Below are 19808 nucleotides of genomic sequence, written 5' to 3' on the forward strand. Positions count from 1 at the left end.
GGTGTAGGTGTCCTGGAGGGCAGGTAGTTTGCCCCCGGTGATGCGTTGTGCAGACCTCACTACCCTCTGGAGAGCCTTACGGTTGAGGGCGGTGCAGTTGCCATACCAGGCGGTGATACAGCCCGCCAGGATGCTCTCGATTGTGCATCTGTAGAAGTTTGTGAGTGCTTTTGGTGACAAGCCGAATTTCTTCAGCCTCCTGAGGTTGAAGAGGCGCTGCTGCGCCTTCTTCACGATGCTGTCTGTGTGAGTGGACCAATTCAGTTTGTCTGTGATGTGTATGCCGAGGAACTTAAAACTTGCTACCCTCTCCACTACTGTTCCATCGATGTGGATAGGGGGGTGTTCCCTCTGCTGTTTCCTGAAGTCCACAATCATCTCCTTAGTTTTGTTGACGTTGAGTGTGAGGTTGTTTTCCTGACACCACACTCCGAGGGCCCTCACCTCCTCCCTGTAGGCCGTCTCATCGTTGTTGGTAATCAAGCCTACCACTGTTGTGTCGTCCGCAAACTTGATGATTGAGTTGGAGGCGTGCGTGGCCACGCAGTCGTGGGTGAACAGGGAGTACAGGAGAGGGCTCAGAACGCAACCTTGTGGGGCCCCAGTGTTGAGGATCAGCGGGGAGGAGATGTTGTTGCCTACCCTCACCACCTGGGGGCGGCCCGTCAGGAAGTCCAGTACCCAGTTGCACAGGGCGGGGTCGAGACCCAGGGTCTCGAGCTTGATGACGAGCTTGGAGGGTACTATGGTGTTGAATGCCGAGCTGTAGTCGATGAACAGCATTCTCACATAGGTATTCCTCTTGTCCAGATGGGTTAGGGCAGTGTGCAGTGTGGTTGAGATTGCATCGTCTGTGGACCTATTAGGGCGGTAAGCAAATTGGAGTGGGTCTAGGGTGTCAGGTAGGGTGGAGGTGATATGGTCCTTGACTAGTCTCTCAAAGCACTTCATGATGACGGATGTGAGTGCTACGGGGCGGTAGTCATTTAGCTCAGTTACCTTAGCTTTCTTGGGAACAGGAACAATGGTGGCCCTCTTGAAGCATGTGGGAACAGCAGACTGGTATAGGGATTGATTGAATATGTCCGTAAACACACCGGCCAGCTGGTCTGCGCATGCTCTGAGGGCGCGGCTGGGGATGCCATCTGGGCCTGCAGCCTTGCGAGGGTTAACACGTTTAAAAGTCTTACTCACCTCGGCTGCAGTGAAGGAGAGACCGCATGTTTTCGTTGCAGGCCGTGTCAGTGGCACTGTATTGTCCTCAAAGCGGGCAAAAAAGTTATTTAGTCTGCCTGGGAGCAAGACATCCTGGTCCGTGACTGGGCTGGGTTTCTTCCTGTAGTCCGTGATTGACTGTAGACCCTGCCACATGCCTCTTGTGTCTGAGCCGTTGAATTGAGATTCTACTTTGTCTCTGTACTGGCGCTTAGCTTGTTTGATAGCCTTGCGGAGGGAATAGCTGCACTGTTTGTATTCGGTCATGTTACCAGACACCTTGCCCTGATTAAAAGCAGTGGTTCGCGCTTTCAGTTTCACACGAATGCTGCCATCAATCCACGGTTTCTGGTTAGGGAATGTTTTAATCGTTGCTATGGGAACGACATCTTCAACGCACGTTCTAATGAACTCGCACACCGAATCAGCGTATTCGTCAATGTTGTTATCTGACGCAATACGAAACATCTCCCAGTCCACGTGATGGAAGCAGTCTTGGAGTGTGGAGTCAGCTTGGTCGGACCAGCGTTGGACAGACCTCAGCGTGGGAGCCTCTTGTTTTAGTTTCTGTCTGTAGGCAGGGATCAACAAAATGGAGTCGTGGTCAGCTTTTCCGAAAGGGGGGCGGGGCAGGGCCTTATATGCGTCGCGGAAGTTAGAGTAACAATGGTCCAAGGTCTTTCCTCCCCTGGTCTGGTGTGTGTGTGTGTGTGTGTGTGTGTGTGTGTGTGTGTGTGTGTGTGTGTGTGTGTGTGTGTGTGTGTGTGTGTTTAAATAGGGGGGAGGGCTGTAGGTGTGTTTGGGTGGAGAGAATGGACGCTCTGATAGACTCCACTGATGGCTAAACAGACCCGTATAGAATACAGCTTGCTCAGGAAAGGGTCCACCTTCTTCAAGGTGAGAAAGAGAGACTGACATTTTTTTGCTCTTGTTACCCTTCTTTAATTGTTTATGGAGGAACTTTTTAGTTTTAACCAGAGATTTAGAGTGATATACTGGCCACACGCATAGAGCCGTGTATTAGTTCACAGTGTACGACCGGTCTCCCTCTGTTAGTTTACCAATAATATTCCCAGTTAACTTTTAGATTTTTATTTATTTAATTTAATTTAATTTCACCTTTATTTAAATCTGGTAGGCCGGTTGAGAAGAAGTTCTCATTTACAATCTGGCCAAGATAAAGCAAAGCAGTTGTTACGACACAAAACAATAAACACAGAGTTAATAAATAAACAAACGCACAGACATAAACACAATAGAAAAATCTATGTACGGTGTGTGCAAATGTAGTAAGGTTAGGCTATAAAATAGCCCATAGTGGCGAAGTAATTACATTTTAGCAATTAACACTGGAGTGATAGATGTGCAGATGATGAATGTGCAAGTAGAGATACTGGGGTGGCAAAGAGCAACAAACAAACAAACAAACAAAACATATGGGGATGAGGTAGTTGGGTGGGCTATTTACAGATGGGTACAGTGATCGGTAAGCTGCTCTGACTGCTGGTGTTTAAATTAGATTAAAGGTCCCATCTCTGCATCTCTCTGTAGTTTCTACCTCAACCCAACCCTACTGTGTTCTCTTATTCAATACCTCATCTGTCCCGCACAGTCCTCCTAGTTTGAATGACCAAAACATCACTCGTAATATTTGTACGCTATTAAAATGCTCGTCATTTTCTCTCATCTCTCTAACTATCGGGGAGAACAGGCTGAGTGGGCGGGGAGTTTATATTCATGAACTCGTTTTTGACTGACAGCTTTTTTTTTTTTTTGGAAAAAGATCCTTGTGGTGGTTGCCAGGTAACAAGGTAAACAATGAGTCACGTGTCATTCTGAGTCTCAACCCATTTTTTTTCTCTCTGACAAATGCTCTCATGGTCAACAGAGCTAATCATGGAACTGTTGTCTATCAGACAAACAGCAGAAATACACCATTTAAATGATATTGTTTTGTAGCTAATTACAGAATACACTTCTTCATCAAAATGAGTAAAGCCTGAGTCACCTGAGAAGGTTAGACATAAGGGAATGTACAAGTATACAATACTGTGTACTGGAATGAATCCAAGTGTTTGTGACACAGGGAGACTAGAAGCTTTATAATCAAATCTATGTACCAGCTACCGTCATTGTTTATACTTTGGTCACTTTACTTTGTGAACTGGTTTCATACAAATATCATCCAATTTGATGAAAAAACATGATTTTTCACCGTTTCGGGACCTTTGACCTATTCCACGATGTTCTGTTATCTTCACACCTCATCCAGCCTTGTTCAGGGGAACAGTGGGTTAACTGCCTTGTTCAGGGGAACAGTGGGTTAACTGCCTTGTTCAGGGGAACAGTGGGGTTAACTGCCTTGTCCAGGGGAACAGTGGGTTAACTGCCTTGTTCAGGGGAACAGTGGGGTTAACTGCCTTGTTCAGGGGAACAGTAGGTTAACTGCCTTGTTTCAGGGGAACAGTGAGTTAACTGCCTTGTTTCAGGGGAACAGTGGGTTAACTGCCTTGTTCAGGGGAACAGTGGGTTAACTGCCTTGTTTCAGGGGAACAGTGGGTTAACTGCCTTGTTTCAGGGGAACAGTGGGTTAACTGCCTTGTTTCAGGGGAACAGTGGGTTAACTGCCTTGTTTCAGGGGAACAGTGTGTTAACTGCCTTGTTTCAGGGGAACAGTGGGTTAACTGCCTTGTTTCAGGGGAACAGTGGGTTAACTGCCTTGTTCAGGGGAACAGTGGGTTAACTGCCTTGTTTCAGGGGAACAGTGGGTTAACTGCCTTGTTTCAGGGAAACAGTAGGTTAACTGCCTTGTTCAGGGGAACAGTGGGTTAACTGCCTTGTTTCAGGGGAACAGTGGGTTAACTGCCTTGTTCAGGAGAACAGTGGGTTAACTGCCTTGTTCAGGGGAACAGTGGGTTAACTGCATTGTTCAGGGGAACAGTGGGTTAACTGCCTTGTTCAGGGGAACAGGGGGTTAACTGCCTTGTTCGGGGGAACAGTGGGTTAACTGCCTTGTTTCAGGGGAACAGTGGGTTAACTGCCTTGTTTCAGGGGAACAGTGGGTTAACTGCCTTGTTCAGGGGAACAGTGGGTTAACTGCCTTGTTTCAGGGGAACAGTGGGTTAACTGCCTTGTTTCAGGGGAACAGTGGGTTAACTGCCTTGTTCAGGGGAACAGTGGGTTAACTGCCTTGTTTCAGGGGAACAGTGGGTTAACTGCCTTGTTTCAGGGGAACAGTGGGTTAACTGCCTTGTCCAGGGGAACAGTGGGTTAACTGCCTTGTTTCAGGGGAACAGTGGGTTAACTGCCTTGTTCAGGGGAACAGTGGGTTAACTGCCTTGTTTCAGGGGAACAGTGGGTTAACTGCCTTGTTCAGGGGAACAGTGGGTTAACTGCCTTGTTCAGGGGAACAGTGGGTTAACTGCCTTGTTCAGGGGAACAGTGGGTTAACTGCCTTGTTCAGGGGAACAGTGGGTTAACTGCCTTGTTTCAGGGGAACAGTGGGTTAACTGCCTTGTTCAGGGGAACAGTGGGTTAACTGCCTTGTTCAGGGGAACAGTGGGTTAACTGCATTGTTCAGGGGAACAGTGGGTTAACTGCCTTGTTCAGGGGAACAGGGGGTTAACCTCCTTGTTCGGGGGAACAGTGGGTTAACTGCCTTGTTTCAGGGGAACAGTGGATTAACTGCCTTGTTTCAGGGGAACAGTGGGTTAACTGCCTTGTTCAGGGGAACAGTGGGTTAACTGCCTTGTTTCAGGGGAACAGTGGGTTAACTGCCTTGTTTCAGGGGAACAGTGGGTTAACTGCCTTGTTCAGGGGAACAGTGGGTTAACTGCCTTGTTTCAGGGGAACAGTGGGTTAACTGCCTTGTTTCAGGGGAACAGTGGGTTAACTGCCTTGTTTCAGGGGAACAGTGGGTTAACTGCCTTGTTCAGGGGAACAGTGGGTTAACTGCCTTGTTTCAGGGGAACAGTGGGTTAACTGCCTTGTTCAGGGGAACAGTGGGATAACTGCCTTGTTTCAGGGGAACAGTGGGTTAACTGCCTTGTTCAGGGGAACAGTGGGTTAACTGCCTTGTTCAGGGGAACAGTGGGTTAACTGCCTTGTTCAGGGGAACAGTGGGTTAACTGCCTTGTTCAGGGGAACAGTGGGTTAACTGCCTTGTTTCAGGGGAACAGTGGGTTAACTGCCTTGTTCAGGGGAACAGTGGGTTAACTGCCTTGTTCAGGGGAACAGTGGGTTAACTGCCTTGTTCAGGGGAACAGTGGGTTAACTGCCTTGTTCAGGGGAACAGTGGGTTAACTGCCTTGTTCAGGGGAACAGTGGGTTAACTGCCTTGTTCAGGGGAACAGTGGGTTAACTGCCTTGTTCAGGGGAACAGTGGGTTAACTGCCTTGTTCAGGGGAACAGTGGGTTAACTGCCTTGTTCAGGGGAACAGTGGGTTAAACTGCCTTGTTCAGGGGAACAGTGGGTTAAACTGCCTTGTTCAGGGGAACAGTGGGTTAACTGCGTTGTTCAGGGGAACAGTGGGTTAAACTGCCTTGTTCAGGGGAACAGTGGGTTAAACTGCCTTGTTCAGGGGAACAGTGGGTTAACTGCCTCGTTCAGGGGAACAGAGGGTTAACTGCCTTGTTCAGGGGAACAGTGGGTTAACTGCCTCGTTCAGGGGAACAGTGGGTTAACTGCCTTGTTCAGGGGAACAGTGGGTTAAACTGCCTTGTTCAGGGGAACAGTGGGTTAACTGCCTTGTTCAGGGGAACAGTGGGTTAACTGCCTCGTTCAGGGGGCAGAACGACAGATTTTTTTACCTTAGTCAGCTCGGAGAATCAATCTAGCAATATTCGATCTAGCAACCTTATTCCGGTATACAGTGAGTATACCAAACATTAAGAACACCATCCTAATATTGAGTTGCACCCCTCATACACCCCCCCCCCCCCCCCCCACCACCCCCTTTAGCCCTCAGAACAGCCTCAATTCGTCGGGGACATGGACTCTACAAGGTGTCTAAAGCGTTCCACAGGGATGCTGGTCCATGTTGACTCCAATGCTTCCCACAGTTGTGACAAGTTGGCTGGATGTCCTTTTGGGTGGTGGACCATTCTAGATACACGCGGGAAACTGTTGAGCGTGAAAAACCCAGCAGCGTTGCAGTTCATGGCACAAACCGGTTCGCCTGGCACCTACTACCATACCCCGTTCAAAGGCACTTAAAGTTGTTGTCTTGCCCATTCACCCTCTGAATGGCACTCATACACAATCCATGTCTCAATTGTCTCAAGGCTTAAAACTCCTTCTTTAACCCGTCTCCTCCCCTTTCATCTACACTGATATGAAATGGATTTAACAGCTGACATCAATAAGGGATCATATCTTTCACCTGGATTCACCTGGTCAGTCTGTGTCATGGAAAGAGCAGCTGTTCTTAATGTTTTGTATACTCTGTATAGCAAGACCCATAAAACATTGTGCTTAGCTTTGTGTGCGTCATTGTACTGTACTGTGTGTGTGTGTGTGTGTGTGTGTGTGTGTGTGTGTGTGTGTGTGTGTGTGTGTGAGCGTGAGTGTGTGTGTGTGTGTGTGTGTGTGTGTGTGTGTGTGTGTGTGTGTGTGTGTGTGTGTGTTAGATAACCTGTGAGGCTCCTCCAACCATCCACCCCGTGGCGGTGTGTGGCCCAGCAGGGTTGATCCGGGTGGGGCTTTATCCCTCAGATTGCAGCGTCTGATTACTCCTCCATGGATGGGAGGGAACAGCGCTGTGGAGGGACACAACAAATTGAAACAGCAAGAGATTTAGCACACAGCTGTCCTGTTTCCTTTCACTGGGAGGGACACACACACACAGATATAGACACAGGACATACACACACACACACACACACACAGACAGAGAAGGAAGGACAGACACAATCAACAGGACCTCAGCCACCCTGGGACTCACAGAGGGAGGGAGTTACTATCAGACACAACAAGCTTGATGTTTATTTATAATCTATAAGGATGAAACTGACCATAAACAAATAGATGGAAATTGTGTCTTCCTGTCATGTAATAGTTCTGACACAAGAACTTCAGTGTTTATTTATCAGGTAACAATGTATAGTAATAATTGTTTTATACACATTGTATACGCTCACACTACCGTTCAAAAGTTTGGGGTTTTTATTTTTGAAAGAAAAGTTTTTTAGAAAATTGTGTCCCACTAAAATAACATCAAATTGTTCAGAAATACAGCGTAGACGTTGTTAGTGTTGTAAATTAATGTTGTAGCTGGAAACAGCTGATTTTTAATGGAATAATTACATAATGCAGCATCTACAGTTTACAATTGTCTCATTCATCCCCCCTCCTCTCCCCTGTAACTATTCCCCAGGTCGTTGCTGCAAATGAGAACGTTGTTCTCAGTCAACTTAACTGGTAAAATAACGGATAAATAAAATAGAATAAAAAATAGGTGTCAAGGCCCACAATCAGCAACCATCCCTCCTGTGTTCCAATGACACGTTGTGTTAGCTAATCCAAGTTTATAATTTTAAAAAGGCTAATTGATCATTAGAAAACCCTTTTGCATTTATGTTAGCACAGCTGAAAACTGTTGTCCTGATTAAAGAAGCAATAAAACTGTCCTTCTTTAGACTAGTTGAGTATCTGGTGCAACAGCATTTGTGGGTTCGATTACAGGCTCAAAATGGTTGCTGATAATGGGCCTCTGTACTCCTATGTAGATATTCCATTAAAAATCTGCCGTTTCCAGCTAAAATAGTCATTTAGAACACTAACAATGTGTGCACTGTATTTCTGATCAATTTGATGTTATTTTAATGGACAAAAAAAATGCTTTTCTTTCAAAAACAAGGACATTTCTAAGTGACCCCAAACCTTTGAACGGTAGTGTATTAGAATACCTGTTTTGTTGTCCAACAGACATCTAAGATCTCCACCAATGAGAAGATGCCTTGTTGTTGTTGTCCAACAGACATCTAAGATCTCCACCAATGAGAAGATGCCTTGTTGTTGTTGTCCATTATAAATCTAAGATCTCCACCAATGAGAAGATGCCTTGTTGTTGTTGTCCATTATAAATCTAAGATCTCCACCAATGAGAAGATGCCTTGTTGTTGTTGTCCATTAGACATCTAAGATCTCCACCAATGAGAAGATGCCTTGTTGTTGTTGTCCATCAGACATCTAAGATCTCCACCAATGAGAAGATGCCTTGTTGTTGTTGTCCATTAGAAATCTAAGATCTCCACCTATGAGAAGATGTGGGCGTTTATGAGCAGCAGGAAGAACACAGCTCTGGTGAAGAACAACAGAGAGGGGATCACCAGGGTCCTGACCACAGACTACGCTATGTTGATGGAGTCCACCAGCATAGAGTACATCAGTCAGAGGAACTGTAACCTCACGCAGATAGGAGGACTCATAGACTCCAAGGGCTACGGAGTGGGAACACCAATAGGTAAGAGTATTCTTCTACTTCTTCTTGTTCTTTTTCTTATTGTTCTTCTTCTTCTTGTTCTTCTTCTTATTGTTCTTCTTGTTCTTCTTCTTATTGTTGTTCTTCTTCTACTTCTACTTCTTCTTCTTCTTCTTCTTCTTCTTGTTCTTCTTCTTCTTGTTGTTCTTCTTCTTCTTCTTCTACTTCTTCTTCTTCTACTTCTTCTTGTTCTTTTCCTTCTTGTTCTTCTTCTTCTTGTTCTTCTTCCATATGTAGAACTGAAGAAGAAAAAAATGTCTGTGTTTGAAGACTGCAACCTTGTGTAGAATAATAGAGGGCCTTATCTCCTCCTCTCAACTTCCTTCTCTCTTCTCCTGTCATACCCCAGGCTCCCCTTACAGAGACAAGGTGACCATAGCCATCCTGCAGCTCCAGGAAGAAGGGAAGCTTCACATGATGAAGGAGAAGTGGTGGAGAGGGAACGGTTGTCCTGAGGAGGACAACAAAGAAGCCAGCGCGTTGGGCGTGGAGAACATCGGCGGCATCTTTATCGTCCTGGCGGCCGGACTCGTCCTGTCCGTGTTCGTAGCCATCGGAGAGTTCATCTACAAGGCCAGGAAGAACTCTGACATAGAGGAGGTGAGTGAAGAGGACCTATTTCTCTGCTGACTGAGTTATGGATCTGGAGGAGAGAGGAGCGCCTCCAACTGGACTGGATGTGTTACTGCAGCATGCAGAGGAGGTGGAGGGGAGGAGAAGTGCTTTGGGTTCTATAGATATCAGATACATGAAAAACTGTTATTGTTGCAGATATGTTTTCTCAACAGGTAACATTATTGAATATAAGGAGGAGCGTTGCTTTAACGTCAACCCTGATAGACACGGGTATTACAGCATCAACACAAACATAGTTATTAAGTAATCAAGACTTTGTTTTCAGTTACGAATTTGTCTAACGTCATCTTATATGGCACCCTATTCCCTATATAGTGCACTACTTTAGACCAGAGCCCTATGGCACCCTATTCCCTATATAGTGCACTACTTTAGACCAGAGTCCTATGGCACCCTATTCTAAAGTAGTGCACGATATAGGGAATAGGGTCCCATAGGGACTGTGCATGTCTAATTTTCTAATTTCCCCTTTTTGTTATTTCTGTTTGTTTTCCATCTCTATTTCTGTCATGCCTGTCCCCCATCCGCCCCACCTAACCCTAACCCACCTATAACCCATCATGCCTGCTCTAACCCACCTATAACCCATCATGCCTGCCCTAACCCACCTAAAACCCATCATGCCTGCCCTAACACACCTATAACCCATCATGCCTGCCCTAACCCTAACCCACCTATAACCCATCATGCCTGCCCTAACCCACCTATAACCTATCATGCTTGCCCTAACCCACCTAAAACCCATCATGCCTGCCCTAACCCACCTATAACCTATCATGCTTGCCCTAACCCACCTAAAACCCATCATGCCTGCCCTAACCCTAACCCACCTATAACCCATCATGCCTGCCCTAACCCTAACCCACCTATAACCCATCATGCTTGCCCTAACCCTAACCCACCTAAAACCCATCATGCCTGCCCTAACCCACCTATAACCCATCATGCCTGCCCTAACCCACCTATAACCCATCATGCTTGCCCTAACCCTAACCCACCTATAACCCATCAGGCCTTTTGTTTCTTCTACGGGGTTCAGTCCCGCCAGTTCCAGCGCCGTGACAGCGCCTCCTCCTCCTCTGCCACCTCTCTGTCCACTGACCTGGAGAGTGGTCGGCTGCTGGGGGACGATGATGACATAGAGTAGCCTCCCCAACCCCCCCAGCCCTGCCCAGGCTAGCCTCCGCCACACACACGCTAGAAGTTTAGGTTTGTAACACACGTCCGTCCCACTGTCTGTCTGTTCGTGACCTACGACCTGTAGTGAAGTCCTGGTTTCTTAGTTCCGCTGTTTGAGTATTTCATCCGTTTACGCCCCCCCCCCAGTCTCTGTCCTCTGACCTCATACTGCCTCTCCCAGAGTCCTGTAGTCGGGTTTCTCTCAGTCCCCTTAGTAAGTTCCTTAGCAACAAACCATATTATTATTGTGTATTGCCATGCAGATTCTTTGTTTCTTATCAATTCGAGGGAGGAGGGGTGTTTTCATTAAATCTTTAGACCTATAAATTAGTCATTAGTAAATTCTCCTAAGAAATAAAATGCTAATTAATTACTTAAAAATCATACAATGTGATTTTCTGGATTTTTGTTTTAGATTCCGTCTCTCACAGTTGAAGTGTACCTATGATAAAAATTACAGACCTCCACATGCTTTGTAAGTAGGAAAACCTGCAAAATCGGCAGTGTATCAAATACTTGTTCTCCCCACTATATTGTATCAACTCATACTTACATCAATTTAGGGCTTTAGACATTGTTTCAACTCAATGTATCTGTGGCTAGTAACATTTGACTGATCTCTAAAACGGTTAGCAATAACATGATAAGCAATAAACTGGTTATCAATAGCATAGTTAGCTGTTAACAAGAACATGATAAGCAATAAACTGGTTATCAATAGCATAGTTAGCAGTTAGCAATAAACTGGTTATCAATAGCATAGTTAGCAGTTAGCAATAACCTGGTTATCAATAGCATAGTTAGCTGTTAGCAATAAACTGGTTATAAATAGCATAGTTAGCAGTTAGCAATAAACTGGTTATCAATATCATAGTTAGCGGTTAGCAATAACCTGGTTATCAATAGCATAGGTAGCAGTTAGCAATAAACTGGTTATCAATAGCATAGTTAGCAGTTAGCAATGACATGGTAAGCAATACACTGGTTATCAATAGCATAGTTAGCAGTTAGCAATAACCTGGTTATCAATAGCATAGTTAGCGGTTAGCAATAACATGGTTATCAATAGCATAGTTAGCAATAACCTGGTTATCAATAGCATAGTTAGCAGTTAGCAATAACCTGGTTATCAATAGCGTAGTCAGCGGTTAGCAATAACATGGTTGCCAATAGCACAGTTAGCAGTTAGCAATGACATGGTAAGCAATACACTGGTTATCAATAGCATAGTTAGCAGTTAGCAATAACCTGGTTATCAATAGCATAGTTAGCGGTTAGCAATAACATGGTTGTCAATAGCATAGTTAGCAGTTAGCAATGACATGGTAAGCTAGCAACAACATGATTACCAACTCTGGTACTGGTCCGATAGTTTTCTGGCCTCCATCAGCTTTGTTGGGTCAGAACCATGGGTGAACAAAAGGGTTAACGTCACCTAGTGTCAACTGGGCTTTAAAATATATATTTGCAATAAGTAAGAAAACGAAACTGATGGCGTCGTACGGTGGGTGTCAACCCCAGTTTAGAAAACAACACTATCCAAATCAACAACAACAAAAACCTCCTACGTGCCATTTCACTGCCCACAGGACAGAGCTACTTAGCCAGCGTGGAAAGATCCATCCATGTCTTGTGTTCAACTCATGTTAGCTACACCAGGGTTAACCAAACAAAGTTTGATGAGTCGGTTATTTGAATCAGCTTGCAATGCCAGAGTTGTGGGTCCGATTCCCACAGGGGACCAGTACAAAAAAATATACACTCACTACTGTAAGTGACTCTGGATCAGAGAGTCTGTTAAATGACTCACTACTGTAAGTGACTCTGGATCAGAGAGTCTGTTAAATGACTCACTACTGTAAGTGACTCTGGATCAGAGAGTCTGTTAAATGACTCACTACTGTAAGTGACTCTGGACAAGAGAGTTTGTTAAATGACTCACTACTGTAAGTGACTCTGGATCAGAGAGTGTGTTAAATGACTCACTACTGTAAGTGACTCTGGATAAGAGAGTCTGTTAAATGACTCACTACTGTAAGTGACTCTGGATAAGAGAGTCTGTTAAATGACTCACTACTGTAAGTGACTCTGGATCAGAGAGTCTGTTAAATGACTCACTACTGTAAGTAACTCTGGATCAGAGAGTCTGTTAAATGACTCACTACTGTAAGTGGCTCTGGATAAGAGAGTCTGTTAAATGACTCATTACTGTAAGTGACTCTGGATCAGAGAGTCTGTTAAATGACTCACTACTGTAAGTGACTGGATAAGAGAGTCTGTTAAATGACTCACTACTGTAAGTGACTCTGGATAAGAGAGTCTGTTAAATGACTCACTACTGTAAGTGACTCTGGATAAGAGAGTCTGTTAAATGACTCACCACTGTAAGTGACTCTGGATAAGAGAGTCTGTTAAATGACTCACTACTGTAAGTGACTCTGGATAAGAGAGTCTGTTAAATGACTCACTACTGTAAGTGACTCTGGATAAGAGAGTCTGTTAAATGAATAGGGAACTGTTTTCAGACACTAAGGGGTCTTCACTCCCCATTGGACAGAGCCACTCAGCCATAGTGGAGAGATCCAATCCCATCTCTTGCAGTATGTTAGACTCACATAGAGTCACATATGGTCCCAGGTCTCTCTTGAAAAATAGATTTTTATCTCAACAAGACAACCTTGTTAAGCTGAGCTGTGTGTAGAGGTTAGGCTAACTACACACACACGCACACTGAGAACAGGCTAACTACACACACACGCACACTGAGAGCAGGCTAACTACACACACACTGAGAGCAGGCTAACTACACACACACTGAGAACAGGCTAACTACACACACACGCACACTGAGAACAGGCTAACTACACACACACACTGAGAACAGGCTAACTACACGCACACTGAGAACAGGCTAACTACACACACACACTGAGAGCAGGCTAACTACACACACACTGAGAGCAGGCTAACTACACACACACTGAGAACAGGCTAACTACACACACACGCACACTGAGAACAGGCTAACTACACACACACTGAGAACAGGCTAACTACACACACACACACTGAGAACAGGCTAACTACACACACACTGAGAACAGGCTAACTACACACACACACACTGAGAACAGGCTAACTACACACACACACTGAGAACAGGCTAACTACACACACACTGAGAACAGGCTAACTACACACACACACACACTGAGAACAGGCTAACTACACACACACTGAGAACAGGCTAACTACACACACACTGAGAACAGGCTAACTACACACACACACACACACTGAGAACAGGCTAACTACACACACACACACACACTGAGAACAGGCTAACTACACACACACGCACACTGAGAACAGGCTAACTACACACACACTGAGAACAGGCTAACTACACACACACACTGAGAACAGGCTAACTACACACACACACTGAGAACAGGCTAACTACACACACACTGAGAACAGGCTAACTACACACACACACTGAGAACAGGCTAACTACACACACACACACTGAGAACAGGCTAACTACACACACACTGAGAACAGGCTAACTACACACACACTGAGAACAGGCTAACTACACACACACACTGAGAACAGGCTAACTACACACACACTGAGAACAGGCTAACTACACACACACTGAGAACAGGCTAACTACACACACACACACTGAGAACAGGCTAACTACACACACACTGAGAACAGGCTAACTACACACACTGAGAACAGGCTAACTACACACACTGAGAACAGGCTAACTACACACACACTGAGAACAGGCTAACTACACACACACACTGAGAACAGGCTAACTACACACACACTGAGAACAGGCTAAGTACACCAGGGTGTAGGATTATTACACTGTGTGACATAAAGTTGAAATATAATCACATAAGGTATGTTTCTAAATGTTTTTTTTGTGTGTGACGCTAAATCAAATGTAATTGCATAAAAGTTGTTAAAAAAAAAGATTTAAAGTTCAAGTTTAAAATGACGAGGCTACCTCCTTATTCTTCCTCTAGGCAAGATCAAATTAATTAAAAAAAAAACATACAGACGACAATATTACGGCCACACAAATTATAATATGTAATATAGTACAGGCCCATAAATAACCTGTTCAGTCTAAACACTGTTTGCTATCATTTGATTGGTTGGATGGAGTTTAACCCCGCCCATAGATCTCCTGCTGGGTCTTCCATTCCTCTTCCTTCTCTTCTTCCTCCTCTTCCCCAGCCCCGTTAGCATTATGGTAAGTAAATATGGGCGGCTCATGCCAAGCAACAGAGGGAATGGAGAGTGAGACGACCCTGTTTATACCGACAAGAGGTTAAAAGGGAACGTTACCGCAGAGAGATATCATTACTGAGAAGTTCTGTCCACCATATCAGAGAAAAAGTTCAATCAAAACCAATCAAAATGAATGGGATTGTCTATGCTGCGTCTCAATTGGCATCCTATTGCCTTCATAGGGAACTCCTGTTGACTAACCCATAGGGTTTGGGTCAAAAGAAGTGGACTATAGTATATACGGAGGAGAGTGCTAATTGGGATACATCCATAGTCATGTAATATTTGAGTCAATTAATTCCCAAAGCCTCCAGCGTTTCTTGGTTAACAGTTTTTTTACTAATTAACAAATACTATATAATTAATTCGGCAGGTATTGAAAGATTGCCAGAAAAAAAGTGTTTGGATTTTGTAAGGAAAATACTAGTTATATGATAGATGATTATTTTTTTACTCACAATTACTGCCAATATCAATATTATAATTTGATTCGAACCCTAACCTACAGCCCTGGAGTCATGCTCTGATTAGTAACACTGATACAGCTCTCTGGAGCTATTGTTAGCCTTATTGCTAATGCTAGCCCAGATCCATGGGTTCATTGTTAGCCTCATTGCTAACGCTAGGACTTAGGGTAGCCCAATTCCTGAGCTTTATGATTGACTCCAGGGCCATGGTTAGCCTTGTACAATTAGCCTAGCTACTCACTGTAACTACATGAGGATGTTGCCTATCTTAGCACTTGTGTTTCATTCAGATGTGTCTCTTTTATCACCCCAATATGTCTCAGCGCTACCGTTAGCATAGCGTCTGTTAGCGAATCTATGCTAAAGCTGGTATGCTGAGTAGCCTAATTAGCATTAGCGGTGGCTAAATGTAGTTCTCTTGGTGGGCAGTGTGTCTCTTTAAGCACTATCATGACTAAGCGCTACCATTAGCCTAGCGTCTGTTATACCATTAGCCTAGCGTCTGTTAGAGACTATGCTAAAGCCGGTATACTGAGCTAATTAGCATTAGCGGTGGCTAAATGTAATTCTCTTGGTGGGCAGTGTGTCTCTTTTAGCTCTGTCATGGAGGAGCTGGGTATCTCTCTGCGCTGTCACAAAACCATCAGGCGAAGGTCACGACCCCGGGGACGATCTGGATTGGCCAGCGTCCTCTGTCACCCCAAACGCATCCTGAGGAAAGAGACTATGGCGTAGGGACATCCCCGCCTGTGCTTTAATGAACTGAGGAAAACACTGGTTGTAACAGACTCTTATTGGACCCCCCCCCCCCATCGTACTACTACAGATAACCATATTCCCAAGGGGTATTGTGTGTATTAATGTTGTGGCCATAAAGTGAATGTAGTCTGTTAGTTCTGTTAGTTCTGTTACTGTTAGCCCAATCGGGAAGCCCACTGTGGTAAACTCGCCCAGTGATATTATTATGGACACCACCGCTGTTTCCAAAGGGCATAGAGGGCTTGGACTGTTAAATATCAAGGTAGAAACGTTTGGGGTCAAAGATGGGACACGAGTCCGGATGTTTTGGTTCTCACATAGACTTGGCAAAATGGCTCGATCTCGGAGAAGGACATGGGATACTGCAGATTACAGCATCTTCACCTTGACTTTGTTCACATTTTGTTCTGTTACAGCCTGAATTTAAAATGGATTAACTTTGAGATTTGTGGGGGGTCACTGGACTAATGTCAAAGGAGAATAATGTTTTTCAAAAATGTTTATTTATTAATTTAAAAAAAATGAAAAGCTGAAATGTCTTGAGTCAATAAGTATTCAACCCTTTTGTTATGACATGCCTAAATACGTTCAGGAGTAAAACATTCTACACAATACTAAAATAATTGAGTAAAAAGAAGGAAGCCTGTACAGAAAAAAAATATTCCAAAACATGCCTCCTCTGTTTGTATCAAGGCACTAAAGTAATACTGCAAAACATTTGACAAAGCAATTCACGTTTTGTCCTGAATACAAAGTGTTATGTTTGGGGCAAATCCAATACAGCACAGTGATGAGTACCACTCTCCATATGTTCAAGCATAGTGGTGGCTGCATCATGTTATGGGTATTCTTGTAATCACTAAGGACTGGGGAGTTTTTCAGGGTAAAACAAATAAATGGAAGGGAGCTAAGCACAGACAAAATCCTAGAGGTAAACCTGGTTCAGTCTGCTTTCCACCAGACACTGGGAGATGAATTCACCTTTCAGCAGCACAATAACATAAAACACAAGGTCAAACCTACACTGGAGTTGGATACCAAGAAGACAGTGAATGTTCCTGAGTAGCCAAGTTACAGTTTTGACTTAAATCTACATGAAAATCTATGGCAAGACCTAAAAATGGTTGCCTAGCAACAATCAACAACCAATTTGACAGAGCTTGAAGAATTTTCTAAAGAATAATGGGCAAATGTTGCCCAATTCAGGTGTGGAAAGTCCTCAGAGACTCACAGCTGTAATCACTTCCAAATGTGCTTCTACATTGTTTTGACTCAAGAGTGGGAATACTTATATAAATTTGATATTTCTGTATTTCATTTTCCATAAATTTCACAAAACGGGTTTTCACTTTGTCATTATGGTGTATTGTGTGTAGAAACTTGTTTTATATTTTATCCATTTTGAATTCAGGTGACACAACAAAATGTGGAATAAATCAAGGGGTAGGAATACTTTCTGAAGGCTCTGTATGTGGGTATTAGTGACTGACGTTGTCACCCGAGAGTGGCGAATATTTAACATGATACAAATTGTAAAACAAAATGGAGAAAAAGCCCCGGGCATATAATCCAAACCCTGTAAAGCGCATACATCGATTTGCATACACCAATTTGCATACATCGATTTGCATACACCAATTTGCATACGTCACTTTGCATACACCAATTTGCATACATCAAATTTGGCAGGGTTTAGCCCTACAGAAACCTTTTACTTGGGTCTCCAAATTTCATCCATGCAAATTGAAGACCCACAAATTAAGAATTCTGAATAACGACCCAGGTTATTTATATATCTTACTGTGCGATACATTTCATGTCGATATGACTTTCAGTTTGCTTCCATTCGTCTCCAGGGATCAACAATTACTACGTGTATTTACAATCCCCTTCTCCATTCAACTGGGTAATTTCTATCACACACAAAAAAAATGAAAGTAGATCCTTTTTCCACCTGTAACTGGTAGAGTGGCTTGATCTTATTCGCGGCTTCTTCACACGTTAAGGTGGTGTCATTATCTGGGTGTATTATATTATATCAGAATATGGTGTATTTGTTGACACACATTCATTTATTTGAGGTCCACCTTAAATAAATAGTGGGGTGAATACCATTGCTATTTGATTTGATTCTCATGCTTAAATTCAAGGTAAAAAAATAATGTGAGCTTTAGCACGAGTTGGAATCTGGGCCTTTAATGCATCGAAGCATGAAAAATTCCTCTCCTTCCCTGGCCGAGGCAAGTTGTCAGACTTGTCTCAGATAATTACTGAGATAAATTAGATAAGTCGTGTTTTTTTAAATCGGCATTTTTATCTCTGCAGGCTTTTTATTTGAAATAAATTTGCGATTTAATTGAACCCTGATCAAATCAATCGACTGTCTGCTCCTCTTCTAGCCTCCAGTTGGCTTGTTAGAACATCAGTGACTCTTTGTTTTCGTTTCAATAACGTTCTACCTGTAAAACAATCCACTGGTGTTGATTAGAACCTGAACCTGCAACTAGAACCTGGTCTTGTTGCAGCTTTCGACTCCTCTGACTGCAGCATCTTTAACACACACACACACACACATATATATATATATAACCTTAGAATTATTTATGGGTCTGGAAGGAGGCCCATATACGCCCCCTAGTACCCTTTCCAGGGTCTGGAAGGAGGCCCATAGACTCCCCCTGGTACCCTCCCCAGGGTCTGGAAGGAGGCCCATAGACTCCCCCTGGTACCCTCCCCAGGGTCTGGAAGGAGGCCTATAGACTCCCCCTGGTACCCTCCTCAGGGTCTGGAAGGAGGCCTATAGACTCCCCATGGTACCCTCCCCAGGGTCTGGAAGGAGGCCTATAGACTCCCCCTGGTACCCTCCTCAGGGTCTGGAAGGAGGCCTATAGACTCCCCATGGTACCCTCCCCAGGGTCTGGAAGGAGGCCCATAGACTCCCCCTTCACAAAGGTGGTGACCCGTGTGACCTAAATACGTATCGCCCCATTTACAAACTATTTTGCCTAGTTAAAATCTTAGATTCCATGGTACTCAACTAAGACCCTTTTTTAACCAAGACATTTATTCTAAATGTACACCAGTAAGGTTTCAGACCAGTTCATAGCACCATCTCTGCTACTTCGTTGGTTTTGAACGATGTTGTTAAATTGTATGGATAAGAGGAATAAACACTATGTGGCCCTTTTTATTGACTTGTCTAAAGCCTTCAACACTATGGACCACACATTACTTATTCAGAGGCTTTAATCAATTGGTCTGAACCAGGTTGCTGTACTGTCGTTGGTTGGAATGTTATTTAAAGGACTGAACAGTGTGAATTTACTGATGTTATTGAATCAGGTTTTCTGTACATAAAAAAAAGGGTGTCCCACAGGGATTCATTCTTGGTCCAGTTCTTTTCACTATTTACATTAATAATAATGGTTTATCTGTAAAAATAAATAATCACTTTCACCTGTATTCAGATGACACTGTGGTGTATGCTGTTGCCCCAACAGCTGAACAGACTCTGTCAGAGAATCAACCTGTCTTTATTGTCCTGCAGAAAGCCTTTGTTGAATTGAAATCAGTACTTAATGCAGGTAAAAACTAAGTTTGTTATTTTCCAAATCACAGAAGGATGTGATGATTTATTCATACATACTTTGGATGGTGCCCTCTTTGACCGTGTCCCCGCTTATAAATATCTGGGCGTCTGGATTGACAAAAAAAAACAATCTTTCAAAAAAGCATATTGATGAGTTAGTTAAGAAAT

The 19808-nt window shown here is 43.9% G+C and overlaps 1 protein-coding gene across 3 annotated transcripts in view; it reads left to right on the forward strand.

The window, feature by feature from the left end:
• The window catches only part of LOC139387900 (glutamate receptor, ionotropic, kainate 1a), a 99530-nt gene extending 83463 nt beyond the window's left edge, over positions 1–16067 (forward strand). Inside the window, exons 16-19 of one of the 3 annotated variants that reach the window (XR_011629233.1) lie at positions 8453–8678; positions 9046–9296; positions 10345–10541; positions 15875–15959. Coding sequence is in view for 2 of the 3 variants with exons in the window: in XM_071134251.1 (XP_070990352.1) it covers positions 8453–8678; positions 9046–9296; positions 15875–16027 (630 nt within the window). In the remaining variant the exon portion in view is untranslated. Of the gene's footprint in view, positions 1–8452; positions 8679–9045; positions 9297–10344; positions 10649–15874 lie in introns of those variants that run through there. The other 2 variants (XM_071134251.1, XM_071134252.1) reach the window with 2 other exon arrangements.
• The last annotated feature ends 3741 nt before the right edge of the window (positions 16068–19808 follow it).

The sequence above is a fragment of the Oncorhynchus clarkii genome, chromosome 29, assembly GCF_045791955.1.
Source record: "Oncorhynchus clarkii lewisi isolate Uvic-CL-2024 chromosome 29, UVic_Ocla_1.0, whole genome shotgun sequence".
NCBI classification, from domain to species: domain Eukaryota; kingdom Metazoa; phylum Chordata; class Actinopteri; order Salmoniformes; family Salmonidae; genus Oncorhynchus; species Oncorhynchus clarkii.